We start from the raw sequence: 22865 nt of genomic DNA on the forward strand, positions 1-22865 counted from the left end.
CCCTCTGAGGAGGTGACAGACTGAAAAGACGGGGGAGGAAATGGGGAAATGACTAAATGAGACGTGTTTGCTTTGGAGCAGGAATTTTAGATTAAATATTTGTGTGGTTACAGCTTCATCATGTCCATTGTTTCCTTATTGCCTATTACAGCTGTGCTTTATTATCTCAGATGAGGATGTGTTAATAACATAGCTAATTTCATTTCACAGTTTGTTTGTGTTTTTTAAATCCTACATACTTCACCTTGGAGCTGAAAGCTTGATCATCAGTCTGTTGATCATATTATAAAAAACTCAAGATGTATGAATACAAAGCAATAGTTTCTTGGTTTGTATGTTCCAGCTGTGTCACGCGTCTTTCATACATCGAGGGTAAAAACAACTCGAGTCCGGGTCACAGGCAGGAGGACTGAGGAGCTGAGAAAAATGAGTAAAGATCAATGAAAACTTGGATTTATTTTTATGGGCTGATAAACATTTTTGTAGTTACAAAAAATTCCAGCACTATTGGGTGAAAGGCAAAGCACGGCAGTGAACCAATAATCTCCCAACACTGAAAACATTTAAAAAAATAAATAAAAGTCTGAGGCTGAACAATGATGTGAATCCTGCTGCTGCCAGTCTAATTTTGCTTAATAAGAAGCGAAAACAGAAGTGATTTTCCCCCAACATTTTTATTTAAAATGTGTCATCTTTTTTCCTGCTTTCATTAAACGCTGATTTATTTTTCCAGTAATCTGAAAAAGCTTTCAAAAATATCTTTAATCAGAGAGCGTGTGTTTGAAAACATTTTAATATTAAAGAAATAGAAATAATAAAATTTGTCATTTAAAAAGAAAAAACCACTATCTGTATGCTAGATTTGTCCTTAATGCTGAATCATTGATCGCAAGGTTTACAGGTAAAACTTAAATAAGGCAGATTTCTGATGAGAAAGTGAGTGAGACGAAGTGTAGAGCGTTATCTTCACAGCCAGTAAACACTTTAAAACACAACAAAGTGGTGACAAATTATTGGACTGAAACACAGCTGAGCTGCAGGCATCCTTTTGGTGACACAAGAAGGTAATAAGTAAAGTTTCCCATGGCCCAAAATGGACTAAATGAAAAATCTTATGCCCAGATCCAGTGAGTCAACCACTGGAATTGGCCGGAACATTTTTCTTCTCAAAAATGTTCACAGAAAACATCTTTCTGTCCTCAGTCAGAGGTCAGAGCAGTTTGAGGGCTTAGAAAGAAACCCAGCAGTCGTGTAATCAGCACGATAAATATCCCAGGTTACATTAAGGCTCTTCAGCATCACATGACACTGCTGCAGCTCGCAGCCTGCTGTTCACGTTCGAGTCAGCTGCTCGCTCGCTGCAGAGTGAGCAAACCCGCCCGCTGCTGATACTGACTCTCCTTGGCTTGTGTGATCTTGGCCGACAAATCCAGAGGTTTCTCGAAGAAGTTCACCAGCGCCTGCTCCGTGAGCAGCGAGGCCAGGATCTGAGCGTAGCTCACCGTCCACTCGTTGTCCGCTGTCGCCGAACTCCTGCTGCCTCTGCGGGCGTCGACCCCGCCCGCCGCTGTCGAGCCCTCCTGGCTGTTGGCCTCTGATCCGGCGATTTTACCGCGATGGCCGACCTCGCCGATCTGCAGCACGAGACTGGTGACTGTGGCGATAGCCTGGAAGAGCTCATTCTCCTCCGGGTCGCCGTGGAACATGCTGTAGAGCGTTTTACAAAACTGGATGAACTCCGACTGCACAAGAAGGAACAAAGAGAGTTAATTAACAAACTTCTGCATGTTTGTCTGATTATTTAAAGCAGAATACATATTTTTGGTCTTGACTTTTTGTCAGAAATCTGACTTTTTTCATACAGCTAAGAAAAAAAAATCTAAACTAATCTTACTCCTATACCTGGTTCATGAGAGGCAGAGGCTTCTCCACATCTTTCTCCTTCTCTTTGGCCAGATCCTGGAGCATCTGCTTCAGCTGATCCTGGTAATCTTTCACTTCACCGTCATCACCTAAAACAACAAGAGAGAGATTTCCTTCAGCCTCACAAGTAAATCCCCCTGATAAGTGGAATAACATGACGAGTGAGCGTGTTTGCACTGACGAGGGGGCAGATTAACATAGAGAGGTCTGTTTGTGGACAGCAGGGGGCTCTTCATAACCGAGGGGTCATCTTCAGTTTCTGTCAGAGCTGCAGATGCGAACAAACGCAAAAGGAATCAATAAATCGCCAACATGAGAGTAGAGCTCAATAACTCGTCATTCACATAATGAATAACCTGGAGGGATGTGAAGGCAGTAAAGCAGCCTTATTTTCTCATTCAGCTCCCCAAAGTACAGCGTGTCTGGAAAAAAAACATGAGGAGACAGAGCAAAGTGAAACTTCTTTTTATTTCAGCTTTATGCATTTTCCATTTCCCCGCCTGTCCTCCCTCTACCTACCCAGCCAGCTGGCAAAGTCTCTAAAGGTGACCAGGTTGTCGCAGTCCTGGTCCAGGAGGGTGAAGGTGCGGTTGGCCAGCGTGTCGGTGTGCTGGTTGGAGACGTCGGGCCATGGCACCAGCAGCCCATACAGGCTTTTAAACTGAGGTCGGTCCAGCCGATACTGCCGTTCTATAAAGGAGCGATTCGAGTCACAGTAGTGCCACGCTGCTGCCTCTGCCGCTGCCGCCGCGCTGCTGTCACCCCAGTACAGAGTGATGAAGTGCTCCGTCTGCAGGGAGGAGGAGGACAGAGAAAAACAAAATGATTTAAGGTCTCTTTCACATATCAATTAGTCTGTCAGCAAGGAAGGAAAATAACCTTGAAGAGATCGTAGATGTCGGCCAAGTTCTCTGCAGGGATGGAAACATCTGGCGACACCAGTCTCAACTGTAAAGGTGCATAAAAAAAGGGGAGCATTAGAAACAGCTGAGAGCTGGGTATGTGTTACTGATGTGTCCTTCAAGCTTCTTTTGAGCAGCTTTAAAGATGTTTGAGATTCTGTGTCAGTCTTCTCACCGCATTTTCTTTGGTGGTGTCTTCGTGTGCCTGAAGCACCTGGATTCTGTGCCGACAGCGGAGCTGCTCAATCTGCCGCACTGTCAGGTCTCCGAATTTCTGAGGTCAGAGAGCACAGCATGAAAGATATCTCATGAACTGTGATGACTAAATGAGGATTATGAAGAAGGTCAGTAGAGCGAAATGTAGTTGAATAAGCCAGAGGTGAAAAGCTCACTTATCTAACAAAAGGAAGCGAAAGAAAACAAGTAAAGGAGTTGGTGCACAATATGCACAAACTAATTATTTAAGGCAAATATCAGGCAAAAAATGTGCATCTCTTACGATATAGGAGTCATTGATGAGGTCAGTGATGTTTGTGTGCCTCTTAGCGACACTGCAGCTAGTTTCCTCTGCAGCAGGCGAGGAGGATGGAAAACCGGGGCACTCTTCATTTCCAACCTGGTCCAGAAAACTGGGAATCACAGGAAAACCAACGAGGTGTTAAATTCCACCCGTGCACATACAATTATAAACCATACAATGCAGACAAAAGCACAAAGTAATGTAAGAAAGCATTCATGTCAATCAGTGGCACAATGCTTTGAGTTTTGCTTTACCAACAAGCTGCAAACCTACCCTGTGAGAATCATAAGCGCCTGCCCGTCATCTGTGCTGGATGAAAGCTCCGCAGCATTGGCCTCCAGCACAGCCAGACCAAGCTGGAAGATGGCTTTGATTCCGTGGAAGAAGAAGCAGTCGACCACGCAGACGGCGCTTTGGAACGGCAGGACGCTCAGGAACAGGGTGAGGAACCAAGACAGGGACACAGAGGAGAGGGTGGAAAGGTCTGGAATCTGTTCAGCCAGCTCTGGCAGACGCTCCCTGATGAGCTCCTCGAACACCGACTGGTCCACCTGAGCGCCTGCAGGAGAGGGCGGTGGAGTCAGACAGTGTTGGGGCAAAGAAGGCCTTGAATGTAGGCCTGTCCAAATTTTTCTCCAAGTTAAATATATTCAAGACGTGCTATGATTCTCATAAGTCTGACCTGTGTGATGCCCATTTTTCCTTAATATATGGCTCTTTTTCATCATTCTGACCACTAGATGGCAGCATAAACATGCTATTCAGTCTGTGCTGTTCTGCAGTTCCACAAAAGATTTTTATAGTAAGGCATTACTTCTCTTTGCTAAATAGCTGCTGTGTATGTTAGGTAATGGTAATGTTAATGTGGTTTCAGTGTTTTAACTAGAGGCAGGTTGTTGCCAGAATAAATATATCAATGTTTTTTTGTGGGGATTTTTTGCCTCTTTTGAAATGTGGAAACTGTTTACTTGAATTTTTTTTTAAAAAAGTAATGTTGTGAATCTATGCTTCTACAGAGTCTCAGACCACAATCACTGTTCTTTCAAAAATAAGTGACACCCACAAACATGTGGACATTAAAAGGAAAAGGAAATTGCTACAAATGCAACACGCAGGGCAAAAATAAACACCTTTACAAACACAGGAAATAATGTCTATTCTGAAAGCCCGTCTCAGAAACGGTACATACACCACAGTAACAGCAACAACAGCAGCAACACAGTAACCACTTATGTGCTTATTTTAAAGCGTGGCTGCAAGCAAATAAAGCTTAAAATGTATTGCTGCTCTCTGGGCTCTTTACCTATGACCCTGCGATTGAAGTAGTCGGGCAGCATTCTTTCACACACGGCCACCAGCAGCCAGAAGGCATCTTCCTCTTTAGCATACAGCAGCAGCACCGATGCCAGGATGTTCATAGACTAGTGAGAGAGAAAGCAAAATTCACACATGCATCTTAAAGTCAGGATGAACACTTGAATCACATGACTGTAAGTGGTTCTAGTATTACACTATAAGTGCCACCATTACAAAAATGATTAATACTGCTGCTTAAACGCCTTTACCTGACAGTATCCGATCTTTGGGTTGCGGTGAGCATACGCAGTGAGGACGCGCCTGAGTGCAGCAATTCCCGTTGGGTTTTGGAAAGCGGGATGGTCCGGCAGTGAGCGGTGCAGGTCCCGTTCGATCTCCTCTGTGGCCAGGTTGTTATGGCCCATTGATTTCTGCACCAAGCTGGCGTAGTAGCCCTCATGGGACCCTAGGTCAGAGGATGCATCTGCACAAACCACACAGGAATTGAGAAATTGTAAACGGAGAATGACCTGCTACCCCGTTTTGTTCCCCAACGATATATATATATATGCTATAAGAAAAATCCCAGGTTAAAATTATTCTGCACACCTGTGCCTTTTACCTTCGACCAGTTTCATTTTTAGTTATTCTTTGCGGCACACAGGGACTATGTTTGGATAAAAAGAAGTGAGACTGAGCAGAGGAACGGACCACACACCAAAATAAAATCTGACTGACTGAAAGAGTGCCATTGCCTGAGGAACAACAGATGCAGAGAAGAGGATGTGAAGCCCAAGTTGGGTTTAAACACAGACACACACACCTGTAATTCCATACTTGTGGGGACCCTTACAGTAATTCATTGCCTGCTGGGGCCAGGACCACAGTGAGACTTAGATTTATTCTCAAAGTTTGTCTTCTTGTTTTGTGTGTGCTGGCCTACCACATCTAGGTTTTTACTCAGCAGATACATCAGTGTATCACTCATAATCAAACACACACACACACACACACACACACACACACACACACACACACACACACACACACACACACACACACACACACACACACACACACAAACACACAAACACAGGACTTTACTCTTCCGGTCAAAAGTTTTAGACCACCCCAATTTTTCCAGTTATTTATTACAATTGAAGTAATTCAAGTCCACATTGCAGAATTATACTTAAAAGCCTTTTTCAGGGAACACAATATATTTTGACAATTTAAAGCTGTTCTGCAGCAATGGAAGCTGATCAAACCTTGAAAGCTGGTGCTACTAATTCCTACAGGTGTTCCAGTTTTTCTGGATTACTTACAACCCCGTCTGTCTGCATAAAAGCAATGTTGGAACACACTGTGGTACCAAACCCTCGTGAGCATCAGTGAACAGTATTGTACTGCAGATAGTGGTGTGTTGCTACAAAAATGGCGGGAAAAAGGCAATTAACAATGGAAGAGCGACAGACCATCATAACACTTAAAAATGTAGGTCTTTCCTACTGAGAAATTACAAAGAAAGTCAAGGTGTCAGTGAGTACAGTTTCCTTCACCATCAAAAGGCTCTCAGAAACTGGGGCAAACGCTGACAGGAAGAGGTCTGACAGATGAATCACCACAAATGAATCAGAGGGCAAGTTTCTGAGAGTTAACAACTTGCATGATAGGCGGCTCACAGGACAACAGCTTCAAGCACAGCTTAATAGTGGTCGTAGTAAGCAAGTCTCAGCTTCAAATGTGAAGAGAAGAGTTCGAGCTGCAGGTTTGACAGAACGAGTTGCAGAAGGAAAGCCATTGCTAAGATGTCAGAATAAAAAAAGAGGGGTTTGCCTAGACCATGAAACACCACCATTGTACTACTGTGGACTGGAAGAAGGTATTATGATTAGTCAAATTTTGAAATGTTCGGTTCATCACGCAGGATCTTTGTACGCCGTCAAGTAGATGAAAGGATGATTCCACAGTGTGTGGCATCAACTGTCAAACATGGAGGAGGAAGTGTGATGGTCTGGAGTTGTTTTGCTGAATCCAGGGTCGGTGACTTGTACAGAGTGAGAGGCACCCTGAATCAAAACAGCAACCACAGCATTCTGCAGCGCCATGCAATACCCTCTGGTATGAGCCTAGTTGGGCAGGGGTTCATCCGACAGCAAGATAATGACCCAAAACATAAGTCCAAGCTAGGCCAGAACTACCTCTGGTAAAAAGTACAAGATGATAAGCTTGAAAACATGGAGCAGACAGCACAGTCTCCAGACTTAAACCCCATTGAGCTGGTTTGGGATGAACTGGACAGAAGAGTGAAAGCAAAGCAACCTACAAGTGAACTGAACTGCAACAGATATGGGAAGAACTTTCTGAACAATATTTGATTCCTGTTGTAGAAAGTATGCCACGGGTGTGTTCAGCAGTTATATCTGCCAAAGGTGGCGACTTTGATGAGTCAAAAGTTTAGAATACATTTTTGGTCAATAAATTAATTCTATGATTTCTTGTTTAACTCCAATTGCTTTCATTTCAGAATACAATGACACATTAAACTGCATAATTTTCAATACAAAAATTGAAACATTGGGGTATGTATATGTATACACACCCCAATTTTTATATAGCATGTAGGAAATATGTTCCAGTTTTGCAGATGTGCCACAATTGCGGGCAGGCTAAAACAGCCTAATTAACTTCTGCTAATTTGACGTGTTGATGGGTATCAGAAGACTGCATGGCCTCCTTGAACCAACACAACGCTTCACTTGTGCAGCACAGACAGTGTGCAGCAGTCTGTTATTAAGATATTTGAAATAGTTCTTATAGTGTTTTGCCTCCTTTAACATTGATGACAGTTTGAAGTCTTTTGTGGTAGTTAAAGAAAAAATAAAGTACTTTATTTTCTCAGATGATAAAGCTGTCCATACTTCTTTGCAAAATGCCTCCACTTCCTGTTCTCTGTACAGTAACTCAGTGATATTGATGCCATCTGCGTGGTCCTATGCTATCAAGCCAAAACTTCCAGGGTGTGTAAACTTTTGATCAGGGTCTTGGGTAGTTTCTGTTGTCTTTATGATTTAAAAAACTACTGACCGTGAGTGAAAGTAACGTTTTTGTATTATCATTATTTCTGAAAAATGGACAAAACAAAAAAAAAAAAAGCATAAATTCTTCCAGGGTATGTAAACCTATGACCACAACTGTATACATATATATATATAAATATATATATTTATATACCTGAAAATATCATCCACAGCTCCCCTCGCAGTGACTCTGGTATCCCCATGGCCACAAGCTTTTGGATCTTCTCTGTGCGAAACATGTGGACGCCACGTCCGAACTCAGAGAAATGATCCTCCCACAGCCGCTCCTTCACCTGATCCGTGCTCTAAGACAAACACACACATTTCCTGATCCTGATTCTGACTTACTACATTCAGCTGATGGATATGGTTCTTTTCTAACTCTTAGGGAGAGACGACCCTTTTAAATCAGATCTGAAGTGACTCTGAATTCATTCGATTGGTTATTTATATATCAAATTACAGGTTTAGATGAACAGTGTCTCAGACTCCTCCCACCTTGTTGCCGTTGGTTCCTGGTTGATTTTGGTGGAAGGCCGTCATGAGAGCTTCACTGTTGACAGTGTTGCGCAGGACATGCTCCTCTATCTCTTCTTCATCAGAGTACCCAGTGTCATAATAGAAGGTGTAGTAAGGTGTTGGGGAGCTCTGTGGAAAATGTGAGGAACAAAAGAAACGTCAATAATTACAAACAATATTTCTATGAGTGGATCCCTTTGAAATTAGAGCTGAACAGTGCTTACAGTACTTCCCTTAGCCGTCATACAGGAAATGTTTCCAGTTCCACATATGGCATTTTAATTTTGATTAGAGAGAACATCATAAAGTGCTTCTAGCAACCGTTTGCCTTTATGATTTTGGTAACAACCCAGTGTATTGAACACTACTGACTATTTCTTTCTGTTGTGTTGTTGCATTGTTTCATTTTCCATTATCCGTATAAATGGCAGGTCCCACCCAATTAAACATCCCACTCACCACGCTCCTCTTGCCCTCTTTCCTGCTGCGGAACATGGACCGTTTCCACTGCAGCGCTCGAAGTCTGGAGTTCATGTTCTCAACCAGCTCATCTCTGTCGTTCAGCTCAATCAGTTGGAAGGCCTTTTTAGTCCGAATACTCACTATGACAGGGTTGGGCAGCGCGCTGGTGCTGTCTGCTTTCTCTATGGACAACACCTGGTAACAAAAATGGCCAAAAGAAGTGGTAACGCATCATAACACACACACAGTTGTTCTTTGTGCAAAAGCAGAGCAGGAATGCAGACTGGCTCCTGCTGCTCAAGCTGGAATCGAAAGAAGAGAAACATCTTCAAAAGTGGGAATCCAAGGGGCTGAAATTACTAACAACATTGCAGCCACGTACGAAGTATGCAGAATCAGGAGGAGCAGAGGGGTAGATTAGGTTTGTGAAAGACAATGCTTCAATAGAAAACACAGGAAACAGAGGATTAGAAAGTATGAATGACTGAACAGATTGAACCACCAGCTGATACTCTCTTCCTTTCACAATGAACTGCAAAGACTTTATTACAAACTAGGATCTAAAAGACTGAATTCCCCCAAAATGACTTAAGGCTTGTCTTTTTCACCTTCATGTTTTTTTTTGCAGTTTGCAATCTGGCTGTTAATTTGTGTCAAAGAGACAAGTGCCACTAAAACCACTTACTTTACATTCCTGACAGCTAACAAAGTGTATACATTGTGTTTTCATTTCCTTCTGCAGGGTGCCACGTGATCAACCACATGAAATCAGTCCACATGTTACCGGTTAACCACAGCAGACAGAATAAACAAAGACTCCCCGTGAAAGCTGTCTTATAGGGACAGCAAAGATGAAGCTAGACTTTTCATTAATAAGTGCATTTATGTTCAGGTAGTCACTACTAACTGTATCACATGACATGGGACCAAAGGTTTTTGGGCCTTCTGTCACTCCCTGTAGACACCTGCAGTCTTTTAATTAGCCACATGGCTGCATTTACAATGCATTGTAACCTGGATTACTGTCCATTATGTTTATTGTTTTATGAGACACTTAAAGATTTAACTTGAACTTTTGTACTTTATGAGAGCCATCAGCAGGCCACAGTTATAAATGTCAGGGAGGGAAGTATGTAATAGCTCTAATAATATGCTAAATGGCAAGTACTGTACCTCTGAGAGGGGTATGAGCAGGATGAGGTTGCCTTCCTCTCGGCTGGAGAAACACAGATAACTGTCGGTGGTGTAGAGAGTCCCGGCTGTGTGGCAGCGGGCGTGTGGTGTCCAAACTGAACAGGAGGCCACCTCATAGAGGTTTTCACTCCGTGGGAGTCGAAACAGAGCCAGAACATATTCCCTAATAGCCTGCTCCTCTAGGATCCTGGGAGGGGGAGATGGTTAGAGGAAGAGTCAGACAATGAGGAAGTTTGAGACCGGTGGGGGAGTGAAAGCAAAAGCAAATGACATTACAAAAACTTCAATCAGTGAGGAAATGGGTCCAAAAGGACAAAAAATATAAACGTCTCATTCACTTTCACTGAAAACTACACATAGGGAAATATAAACAGTACTTATTCTGGCTGAGAAATCAAATCTTCCTTTTTTGTGCTCACAGTTACTTAAAATAACACATTTCTGGCAAACAGATAAATCTCTACAGAATAAAGCTCTGGTCCTTAAAGGCCAAAGAGGAGGCCTTAAACTTGTATATCAACAGCTTCCAAAATACCAAAACCGTATCAGCTGTTTGAAATGGAGTACAGAAGCTGTGCCAGTGAACGGCAACAGCAACAGTGACGCTCAACACTGAACAAATGCGTTGCGCTAAGCTCAACGATGCATGACTGTGTCAACGTCACATTAAACGAAGACAAAGAGGAGCTGTAGCACGGCCTTGCTATGTGCGTGATAATCGACTGCAGTGCAAGAATAGAACACTTAAGTACAGTGCTGCTCGGCAGAGTTTATTGCAGAGCTTTAAATCCCACCCTATAATTTTCCAAGGCAAGAGAAGCGGCCTTGTTTCCTCACCTTTTATCCTTTCCCAGTGCAAATGCTCTTCATTTTTTCTATTTAAGCTGCATTTATCAATGACTGGCATTACAAATCACATCACTTAAGGCTCTGTAAATAAATATAACAGAACAGTTGTGGCCAGAATTTTAAATATACTCATCCTGAATGTGGTTGTAATTTGGGGCTTTTAATGATTTTTTTGAACTGTTCTTTTTGCAGAGTATAATGACTGGACAGGCCAGGAAACCCATTCCTGAAGCATCAAAATTAACGTTAGCCCACTGCATCAGTTCAAAAACCAGTTTTGATGCATGTTAGGTATCACTGTCACTCTTCAACACTAAACTGTGTCCAAGTTTCAACCGTCTAGCTGTTGAAGTTAAATAATTGGGAGGAAGTCCTCCTTCTGCATTATTCTATCCACCTTGTGCACCAAGACCACTGGCAGCAACAACAGCCCCAGTGCATGATGCTACCACCACCATGCTCCACATGTGGTGGTACAAACACATTCCTCTGTGGCCAAATAGATCAATCTTTGTCTCATTTGACCACAAAACTTTCCCCAGAAGGCATTTGGCTTGTCCATGTGGGCAGCTGCAAGTTTCGGTTAAGCTTGAATAGCTTGATTTTCGACGAGGGGCTTCTTACTTGGTCTCTCAGTCCACTGCGATGTAAAACTTGCCGTGGTCTGATTCGCTGGACTGTGGATAGTGACATTAGTGATCCACATCCAACTCATGGTAGGCTTGAGCCTTAGTGTTTCTTGGGTTGTCCCTGAGCATCCGAACCAATTTCCAAATCTTTAAAGTGGTCACACATCTGAGTAGCTTATACTTACATACAGTTGTTTGAACTCATGATCTTGGAAGTTGTTTGGAAATGGCTCCAAGAGACTGTGTACTTTTGACCCTGTGTGGATTAAAGAAAATCCGAAATTCAAATTCGACTGTGCTCTTCCACGTTAAAGATGTTGGTGTGAAGCAGGTCTATCGAACACGTGTTTGTAGGAGAGTCGTCTTACGCTTCCACGCTTCAGTGACAAGCACCTCCATCTGGTCGGTAAAACAAACCGACCTCAGAGCTGCGGTGAGAGCGCTTGCGTTGTATTTCAGGGATGTCTGGTCACCCTTTCGCAAAAGCAAGAAATCTATTTTTGCTTTTTAACTCCTTTCGCAGAAACGTAGGCTTTATTCTTGAAGATGCGAAACATGCAGAATATGTACATACGGATGTGTTTCAGGCAGATTTGAAGTGAGTTTCTGCCTCCAACCTCTAAACTGCCAAGAGACAGGCTGGTTGTGCCCTGAGGAGATCAATTCAATTTTAAACACAGCTCTTTGTCCTCTATTTTCTGACCCAAATGTTTTTATTTCCCATCTGAAAAAGAAGCTCCCCCAGCACAACTAAAATGCAACAGACAATAACTGTTCGTTGTCTGTATATATGCTATAACACAATCCTTTCACTTTACACTACATTTGTTTAAAGCGCAAGCATCATTTTTAACATTCTGCCCTGTTATTTGGATGTTTAGATGCTTACTTCTCACATCCTGCGATATGTGCATTAGTGAAACGTGAAACACAGCACAGCGACTGGCGTGCAGATTTATGTGACCTCTGATAATATATATAGAAAGAGTCAAAATAGAATAGAAACTGAATTACTATGCCACTGCAGATGTTTTTATGAGTGGGCTATGAATGAGAAAGAGAGGATCCCAGCTAAGAAGTATGTTAGTACTGAGGTTTATTGTTAGTCCATGGGAAGTCCCATTTTTTCTTCTCTTTGTGAATTTGGCTGCCTTCATCTGCCACTTGTGATTTCAGTCTCATCACCACACGTTCAGTTCCTCTTTTGCTATTCATCATCCTGCCCGTTCTGGACCCTCTGTACTTTCTTTATCCGGCAAGCTCTATTCCTTCCTCCTCTTCTTCTTCAAACACATGCATGGACACACACATATAAAGCAACTACTGTGATGTGGTGTGTTATCCAGTCGGGCATCTGCATTGCACTATTTTTTTTTTTTTTAGATAAAGCTTTGAACTTGACTTCCTGTAATGGTTTTGAGGTTTGTTTGGATTTTGTTTCTTTTTTTTTTTTTTAGAAAAATAAACAAAGTGTATGCCTGCATTACAAAAAACACAACAACACAGATACACAAGAGAACACGGCACAACTTCTGTCGCCATGTTTGTTGTTGCTTTGGAAAGCTGGCCCCTGCCATGCACGCACACAAACACACACATGCACACACCCACCACAAAAACCGCTGCACCAGCAGTGCTATAGGAGTGGAGCTGTGTCACACTGTTCCTGTGATACTGAACTTGTGCTGTGAAACGGCAGCTCTGTGAGGCTGAGAACACAATAAAACCAAACGCCTAAGCAGACTTTTGTTTTTAATTCCATTATTTTTACCCTCTTTTAAAGATACCTATAAAACCTACTTATTTCTTATTCTGTAGTAATACTGTTAATACTGCAGCATTCTGAGCAGGTGTGTCAGGGAGGCTATGGGCTTGCAGCAGCAATTTGCAGTTGATAGCTTAAATATTCCGCTCGCTCCGTCATACTGAGCAGGTCTGCGTGGGCTCTGTGATGCTTTGAGCTCAGCTGCCTTCATGCTGGACTAGCAAAGCAGTGAGACTGTGAGTGAAGTGAGTAACTGAGTTACTGACTCAGTGGGTTAGCACAGGCAGGAATCTACATAGTAATACTCTGCTGTGTGTAAAAAGGGAAGTAGTGAGTTTCAGGCTGACTCACCAAAGGCTTATGAGAGAAGCATAATTGCAATATTTTGAATGACTCGTGCCTGAAAGGATCTACAACAGGGGTGGGCAATTCCAGGTCTCGAGGGCTGGTATCATGCAGATTTTAGATGTGTCCTTGATCCAACACAGCTGATTCAAATGGTTAAATGACCTCTTCAACATGTTCTGAAGTTCTCCAGAGGCTTGGTAACGAATTAATCATGTGACTCAGGTGTGTTGACCCAGTGTGATATCTAAAACCTGCAGGACAGCGGCCCTTGAGGCCTGGAGTTCCCCACCCCTGATCTACAAGGACCTGACTAAAAAAGCAGTAAAGGAACAGTGTATACAGCAGGTATTCAAAATGAGTTTTTTGCTAACTTTTTGGGAGGATTAGAGTGAAGTGAGCAAAGGTTTGTACTTCTTTCTGTGGATAACTTTGTTTTATTCCTAATGTTGCTTAATCTCACATTAAGAAACTCACTGTCTGTTAGCACACACCTGAACCGGCACTGACCTTTTGGTGATGCGTGCGGGCTGCTGCAGCACTCGGTCCAGCTCTAGGCCTTTGCTGTCCAGCAGCCGCCTCAGGGCAATGTCAGCCAGCTGACCTATGACTCCGAACGCCTCGTCCAGGTTCAAGAACATGGAGAACTCCCTTTGCCGCTGCCGTGTAGTGACCCGAATTGCCTCCGGCATTAAAGCGGTGGAGGCCCGCTCCAACCGTGTTACCTCTGCCCAGGGAATCACAAACTTGACTGAAGGGTGAAGGAAGAAGAGAATAAAATCCCACTGAGTGTATGAGCTTAGAGCCACCTTGCACTCACTATAGTTTACACAGCAAGCTTTTCTAATACTGTTAAAAGAGAATGTGAGTTTCTCCAAATGCCAAAGTCTGAGTACCGTTATTACCAATTTGATGAACAAGTGCAGTCTTTTAGATTGAAAATGAGAGCTCTCACTTTGGAGTACAGACCTTCCTTTCCCAGCAGGAAGGAGTAGAAGGCCATGTGGTTGATGCTGAGGTAGAGAAAGCCCTGCCGAGGCACCCGGCCCTTCCAGCAGCAGCAGGAGTAGTACGTCACCAGTTTCTCTGATGAGGGGAGGCCAAAGTGAACCTCAAACTTCAGGAGCGCCTCCCTGAACTTCCCCGGGTCATCCTCCTGGGCCGCCTGGCGTCCCTGAACCTCCTCGGCGATAAGGCCCTGCAGAAGACAAAAGCTGGAGTCATTACTTCAGCCTACTTTTAAATGGGCTCACAACCACATCGTTTAAAAATCTTTGAGAAAATCACATCTTTCAATCTAAAACTCATCCTCTCTGAGCACATTACAGACCTTGACTTTTCCTTTGACGAAGCTGGCAACATCCTCCTTGTTCTCAAACACAGACAGAGAGTGAAGCAGGTTGTGGACCAGCCAGTCCCAGTGCTTGTTCACCTCTTCTATGGCAGCTCCTGATGAAAGCAAAGAAAGAGAGAAATTAACATCTCCAGCCGGTCAAATGAGTCAAGGTAAAGCAACCGAGTATGCAGGAATCTCCCAAGGCTGCAGATCACAACAGGCACACAGATGAAAACATTAAAAAAAAGGCATAAGGGTTCAGCTCACCACTGGCAATGATCCAGCTGACCTGGGAGCCAGGAACTTGGAGGAGGATGCGAAATGGAGTGACCCTGGCAGTGGAGTCCAGAACATTGTCTAGCGCCCCCACCAGGAGCCCTGCAGAGATGGCAAAGCACCGACAATCAGTAATCAGTGGGAATTCTGCCATGTGAAAAGTCATTTCCTGGTAACATGCCCATTATTTTTGAGTGTTAATATTTTGTTCTTATCTCTGAATTATTTAGCAAAAATACTGCAACCTACTTCAGCCATAATGAACCCCAAAGTAGCCAACAGTGGACATAAAAAATAGCGACGGAGCTCAAATACTGTCTACAGCCTTTTAAATTCTCACAGCAGTGAAGCCGCGGGTGATGGACACATACACGCTGAGAAGATCTAACACATCTATTGCTTAAACAATTGTTGAATATCACATAAACCTCAACTACAAAAACCAGAAAAACACAATCTCACAAGTGTACTAATGCCACTCTTCAGTCTCCCTGTCAGTGGACTGAGACGGGGTTGAAGAGCTCTCGAACAAACAGCAATATTTCACATCTGCATGACAGAAGGAGAAACTGGAAACACCCAGAGAGGCTGTTTCCAACACCAAGAGGACAAGACTGGTGAGTTTTATACATCTCTGGTCTTTATCTCGGATTACACTCACTGCATATAGCAGGGACTTTTGAGTATCCAATTTCAGGATACACAATAAGCCTAACTGAGAGTTTTCCATCGCATGATTTCACTTCATCCACTTTCCTTTAATTTATATTTTTGTTTTATTTTAGAATTACAAAGGGTTTTATTTTTTTATTTCTTGATAATCATTAACATTGGTAATATTAATGATGAAAATGTAGCATTTTCATCTTTTTTGGCCAACTTCTGTCAGTTCAGTATTAGTGCCAGAGCAATTAATGCCTTTTCCCATGGAGTCTTTCAAAAGCCATCTAATGACCTATATGTTTGCACAGCCTTTTAGTAATGTGCCTGCACTCGCTCTGCCTGTACAGCATGGTGTAGAAGTCTTGAGCCACCCCTCTTTCTTAAAAGTGTTGTTCTTGAGCAATAGTTCTCAAAGCTTTCTAAAGATCTTTTAAAGTTTTTCTTTGGATATTGGCTGCTTTTAACTTATTTTCAGTCCAGTCCTTCTACCTGACCCTTTTCGGGAGGGAAGTTGGTTTTTTTGCTTGTTTCTTAAGCTGTTTAATGCTGACCTTATGGATTAATCATTCAAATGCAAAAAAGGGCATTTAACACAAAGGATGAACAAATGTTGTGTATACACATGACAAACAACTTTGCAAAGAACCAACTTAAAGTTTGAAAGCATCCATCTGGAAAGAATTTGACTGCCAAGAGCTTCATTTTCAGCATGACGATGATCCCGAACACACTGACAGTGCAGTGTACAGAAAAACACACAATGGGCCTCCCCACAGTCTGGACCTCAACATTATTGAAGCAGAGAACTGAACAAAAGGCAGCCAACGTCTAAAGAAGAGCTTTGAAGACTACTTAAAGAAAATTCAAGAAAGTCTATCTAAGAGTTGCAATTGTACAAACTCTGTTTTTGCCTTATATACTGTGTTCCCATGTGTTTGTACAAGTTTCAATGATCACTCCACCCATTTCTCATTTTCCTAGAAAAATATGAAGAAATGAGGGACGGTTCAAAACATCTGCACATTACTGCGTGCACTGCATATTTTTAAATTCTGGTGCTGCTTTTAACTCCAATATTTTGTTGATTTTAATTCCACTAGTATGCTTTAGATTGGTTATCAAAAGCCTATCATGTCTGTTGTCTATGAGAAGCACTACACGTGTTTGCCTATTATAAAATATGGCTCAGATGATGAGGAAACCGTAGTTGGTTCCAATGGAAACTTTTCAGGCAGCATGCAGATTAGCTTTCCTCAAAGGCATAATCACAATAAAGAGACAAATAGAGCAGCAAAAACTGCCACTTAAGACACATCCAGCACAGCAGACAGGTCGAACCCAACCTTATTACGGTTTTGATGAGTCTCATTTAAAAACAGAAGGACTTCGATTGTAATCAGGCATGTAATATCCACCCATCTCTTCAGCAGACAACTAAAACAGTTGCTCAGTTCAGTTTTAATACCAAAATCCGGCAGGAAATCTGCATCTCCACAGTTGCAATCAACTCCACAGATGTTCTTGAAGCTAAAATTGAGCCCTGAACCCTCATAAATTTGAATGACTCCATGCATTGCAGTCGTCAGGCAAATAGAAACAGACCAGGCACACATGGTTCCGCGTCCTGCCTGAAGCTCTCATCGGGTCTCAATAGGGCTACTGTCATCAGGTTTTCATCTTCCTGAACCATAGCTAATCTGCATCATGCTCTCCAAATAACTACACTCTTGGTGCCACTTTTATTCTGTATTTCCCCTGTGCAAAAAGCACACACTGAAGCAGACAATATTCTGACTCAAAATCAAGAAGTCCATCAAACTTTCAGCTTTGAAAGAGTAGAAAACAATAAAATCATTATGATAAATAAAAAAGTGATAGCTTAATCGCCATTATAAACATAGCAAATGACCTAAGAGAACTCCAGAGGTCTTAGGGAGTAGCTACACACATTCTTCAATTTGAAAATGGATAATGACAATGCAATAAAAATAAACACTCACACAACCTGGTTTGTATGAAAAACTGGGTTATAAGTTCAAATTACTTCATGAGTAGTACTACACCCATCATAAGACTGGAACGTGTGTTACATTGGGCGGGTGAGGAAATACAAGGAGTTTGAAACATATTATTAAAAAAAAAAAGGTTTCTTAAGGTTTCACATTGTCAACAACCCACACTGATGACTATCAATCCAATTTAGAATACTAAAACCAAAATAACACGTATGGAAATCGCACAAAACCTCTGGATACAGTGAATAATGCAAAGTATTGATCGTGATAGGATATGCACAGAGCTGTGTAGCCACATCATCTCTGCAGGCCTGCAGGCGCACTTAACCATAGTCAACTAAGGACAGTCGGCACTTCAAAATGACACTTTCAGCAACTAGGACCAAATGGATGCATTTCATTTGTAATAGGTCAATACCCCCGATAATACCGGCCAACCAACAAATCCAATATGTCTGGCTCATAGTACCCCAAAGCCCCTCAGTCTAACTTTTCACTAATACTTTTAAAATGTTTATTAGAAGACAAAGTTTGGGACTTTTCCCCTTAAGGTACTTTCACGTTTTACAACCCAGCTTTGCTTTAATCTATTAAAGAAATTTTTAGCTTTCAAAGACGCCATTATCAGTGAGATCAGCCCACCCGAGCACAGCTGAGCACAGACCTGCTTTTCAAAGCTATGACTGAAAAAGATGAGGGCAACCAGATCTCTATCTCTGTGTTTAGCAGTGTCTTCTCTGGTTTGGTAGACACACGCAGACACAAAAACAAATCTGCATGAACAGAAAAGGAACTTGCATGCTTGCTTATAAGAGGTTCAGTATAGTTTAACTCAACAACTTCAGGTTCGTCAGCCTGTAAAACCTGCCGTGAGACCGCATGACTGTGCCAAAGAGAGCCATAAATCCTCAAAGTATTTCAATGGACATGTTTGAGAAACATTCAGAAATGATGTTGTTTTTATGTTAAATGATTAATAATAATCAAATTCAGGCCGCACATCAGCTCGTGAGCCCTTTAGAGCCCATGTTGGTGAAATTGTCAGCAGAAGAGGGGGTAGAAGTATAAAGATAAGTCTTTTCCAGCAGACAGCTCTGACTTTCAGCCAAATGTAAACCACATCTTAGCCTCAAACTTGACCTGCCTGAAGCTGCAAATCCGGCAGCCTGGCAACACAAAACTATCCATCTGTCACCACAAACCCAGACGGGGTTTACACTGGTGAAGCTTCCAGAAAAAAAATGGAGCCACGGTGAATCATTGCCTCTCTCTGCTAACGGTCACATTGTAGGGGAATACTGCTGTGGAGACACGATGACTACAGGCGGCCTTTAGGAGGCTCGCAGCAAAGCAAAACAGACATCTGCTTTCACATCCACGACGCCGTGATCTCTGTCCGCTCTTGAACGCATCAAAATTGATAAACGGGACATCATTTTCTTGCGCTCAGGCTGGAGTGGTGAACTGAGGCTCGCTGATCGGATGAGGAAACACTAAAAACAACACGAGAGAGGCATTAGTTTGAAATAGAAACATGTGAACGGGCTGATCAGCTGCAGATGTTACCCAGCCCTTCTCAGAAATCCAGCTGGAAGAGTGTAGTCACCGGTGATAAGAGCAGAAGAGTGCGTTTTTACAGCTGAGTTCTGAGACCACATGCACAACTCGGCTTTCTATTTAATTAATAGGTGGAAACATGAAGCAAATCCAATCTGAGCCACTAAACAGACAACTCTGCCGCGTGGCTCTTTTCTACAGTCCCTGAATTAGTTAATGGTAAACGACGTGAGAGCAGGACTTGACCCTTTGACCCCCTGTCTTCTCTCTATGGGAACAGCAGGAACAAACACAAAGTAAACTCCAGCCAGGAAGTCCCACTTATTCCGTTTTATGAGAAGAGCTCCACAAACAAGAAGACAGATCGTAAAAAGGAGACAGTGGATGAGGCACATGCTCACTTTAATGTAATTAACTTCAAACTACTGTAAAAAAAAAAAAAAAAAAAAAGCGTCCAGTGCGCCTGCAAAGCCTGTTACACAGACGCAAAACACACAGAGAGGAAACCAGACAGAGGAAGCAGAAAACAGGCCGCGTGGGGTCAGAAATTTATAGAAAAATCACTAAAGAATAGAAAGGACAACAGTGTCACAGCAGCATGATGCCACCTCTGTAACAGCTAACACAATAGGACCCCACAGCATGACAAAGCCTGTTTCCTACAGGAAATTACAGTGATAGGTCAGAGTTCAAATTCAGCTGGCTTTTGTTTGGGGAATTTTTCATAACAGGGTAGAACACAAGTCCAATAAAAAAAGAAATTTTAAAAACAGCCAACAATGCTCTTGTGATGTTTATGGTTATTGTCACCACAAGAATCCAAAGAATACTGCGCCAGGAATAGCAGGAAATGGGTTATCCAACTGTGATCTGTACAATACTGACACTGAAACAAACGTGTGTTTTATGTTTTATAGCAAATGCTCGGATAAAAAAATAAATAAATAAATCACGTAAGAAAGAATCATACATCAGAATCAGTTTGTTTGTTTGCCCCAATTTCTTTTCTTTCCTTTCACTGTTTGACAGGTTAAGTCTGCCTCACCAGTTCGTGCACAAGACTCTCACAGATCGCAGTTCGTGTGATTTGTGAGAGTCTTGTGAGGCGTTTGTCTTTGTCCGAATGTAACACAAGTGCTCTGTTTTAAATGGATGCGTTTGTGGTCTGGTGGTAAACATGAGTTAACCGCCCGTTTCGTGGGTGTAGTTTATCGTCACCTTCAGAGGATGCAGAGTTTGAGCAGGTGTGAGTTACAGGTATGCGGCTCGGGGGCATTCCTGATTGCTCGTGGCTGCTATAATCCAGGCATGTGCTGAACTTTGATTTAACAGATCTACGTGTACACTGATCCTTCTTTGTAGAGAACCGTCCTGAACACACCCCTTCTTTGGACACCCAGTTGTTTACCTGTGACCCCGCCTGTTGCCATTCTTTGTCCATGCTTGCTCCGACTGTACCTGTTTTATCTGCCACACACCAGTGCTTTTACCTGTCCCTGTGCCTGTGTATGTGCCTGTGCTGGCAGCATGGCCTCCCCTTTGTTTGGTGTTGTTGCTCCAATAGCTGACTGTTTTATTGTTTACCTGTGATCCTGCTGTTGGACTCGCCGTGGCCTCTCCTCCTCTGCAGCAGAAAGAAGTCGTTGCTCCTCTCGGTCACCCAGAGTTTCAGCACATTTTTGAGCAGAACTTCATCGGGGTTTAGCCACATTTCTTCTAACAGGGAGGGACCGGAGTAAGCGCTCCGCCGACTCGGTCTCTGCAGCAGCGGGGGAGTATAAACTTTATCTGCCTGTTTTTCGGCTCGGGGATGGCCCGATCGCTCCTACAGCGGCGGGTTTTCGGCTTTATCCATGGCCATCCTGCGCTCCTGACAGCTGCAGGTCTCGGACTTCCTCGCCCCGCGTCTGCTCCCACACGCCAGACACACAGCAGCTGTACACACGACTCACAGATCGCCTATAAGAGACGATGACTCACTCGGTGGCTGAATCGAGTTCCCGTGACTTTACATACAGAGCGGAGCGGTTACGATTGAAAATGAAACAACATAAAAAATATAACTCATGGACCACAGTGGTCCTTTTAGAGCAGGGGTGTCAAACAGAAGGCCCAGGGGCCAGAATGGGCCCGGGACAGACCCTAATCCGGCCCACTGGATGGCTTTGGAAGAATGAAGGAGGGCATAGATTGTTGACTTTTAATTGTATTTTCACAGATTTTACAGCTTTTCCTACTCATAAAGACCCTCTCATGGCCATTCACACTACACAAAGTAAATAATTCATAGAAAAACAAATGACACAGATTTCCCAGCTTTTTTAGTACTATAGAAATTTCTGTTTTCTGTTTGTTTTTTGAAAAAACAAAGTTTAAAAAAGTAACAATAATAATAATTTCTGTGAATTAACAGAAACTTTTTTAGAAACTGTTTTATATTTACAGGAATTAGTTACCAGAACCTTTGGTGTAATTTTACACATTTATTTATTACAATTTAAGCTGAAAGAGCCAAACTGACAGATTTCTTTCATTTAGCTTCAAGAGCAGCATTTTTTTTTATCATGTGGAAAAACTGAGATGTACTATTGAAATTGCACTACTTTTTTTTTTTAAATTTTCACTTCAGATCAAACTGAGCTGTATGTGTGCCATGATGTAAAATGAGTGTGACATCCCTGCTTTAGAGTATTTGTTAATGTGCAGCTGTCGATGTGACGTTTGTGGAATAATTTTGAACTTTAACTAGCCACTATAGCCACAGCCAGAATGTTGCTTTAAAAAAAAGAAAAAAGATTATTATGCAGAATATTCTCAGTCACATGTTTTCCTCTTCAAACTCACGTGATCCAGTCAAAGAAACAATAAAAACAGTTTAACATGCCAGAATTAAACTCACCTCCCAGCTTTATTTGGCCAGCTGTGCCATGTAACTTCAATATTTGATATGAAATAATGTCAAATTTCAACATTCAACAATTTCAACAGGAAAAACTTACTGTAATTTAAAAATAATAAATTAACCCTCTACAGTAGATTCCTATGAAGACAGTCTGCTTTAGATTTGATCTTTGGCTCTCCTGCAACTCTTTTAACCACATCTGCCAATTGTTGCATAAGTTTCCACATGAGAGAGGAAACTTAGATTTACTGAGATCAGCCGCAGCAGATTTTGAGCTAAAGAGCTAATAAATAAGTGAAAATGACTGTAACGTGTTCTGCAGAGTCTAACTTGTGAATGGTGGCCAGGTAAAAGCTGGAAAGTGGAAAGTAGTTGTGGTTTGTTAGTAACTTACACAGCTATAACACATTGTACTTTGATTAATAAGTAAAAAAAGAAAAGAAAAGAAAAAAAAGTGCGCAGTTTGTGAAAAACAGGGTCAGAGTGAGCGCTCTTCACTTTATTTTCTCCTGTTCCGCATTTCACCAGCTTTCCCTTCCGCCAGTTCCGGTAGTGAGCCAGTGAACGTTCTGTGATTGGACCTTCGCATGAAACAGCCCTCAGGTGTTTGACTGTAAAACAAAAGAGTTTCT

The 22865-nt window shown here is 42.4% G+C and overlaps 1 protein-coding gene across 1 annotated transcript; it reads right to left on the reverse strand.

Annotated features, from left to right (window-relative positions):
* Positions 1 to 453: 453 nt before the first annotated feature.
* On the reverse strand, positions 454 to 21249 carry LOC134645752 (TBC1 domain family member 8). The gene is made up of 20 exons (XM_063499323.1): positions 20916 to 21249; positions 15088 to 15198; positions 14815 to 14933; positions 14454 to 14682; positions 13995 to 14235; positions 9876 to 10083; positions 8700 to 8897; positions 8220 to 8369; positions 7876 to 8026; positions 4911 to 5125; positions 4649 to 4766; positions 3619 to 3904; positions 3325 to 3454; positions 3001 to 3099; positions 2803 to 2871; positions 2443 to 2713; positions 2280 to 2345; positions 2105 to 2191; positions 1903 to 2012; positions 454 to 1742 (listed from the first exon to the last, which is right to left on the reverse strand). The coding sequence occupies exons 1-20, from the start codon at positions 21040 to 21042 to the stop codon at positions 1344 to 1346; spliced, it is 3384 nt and encodes a 1127-aa protein (XP_063355393.1). The 5' UTR covers positions 21043 to 21249; the 3' UTR covers positions 454 to 1343.
* Between the last annotated feature and the right edge of the window lie 1616 nt (positions 21250 to 22865).

This window comes from Pelmatolapia mariae, linkage group LG16_19, assembly GCF_036321145.2.
Source record: "Pelmatolapia mariae isolate MD_Pm_ZW linkage group LG16_19, Pm_UMD_F_2, whole genome shotgun sequence".
In the NCBI taxonomy this organism is placed as follows: domain Eukaryota; kingdom Metazoa; phylum Chordata; class Actinopteri; order Cichliformes; family Cichlidae; genus Pelmatolapia; species Pelmatolapia mariae.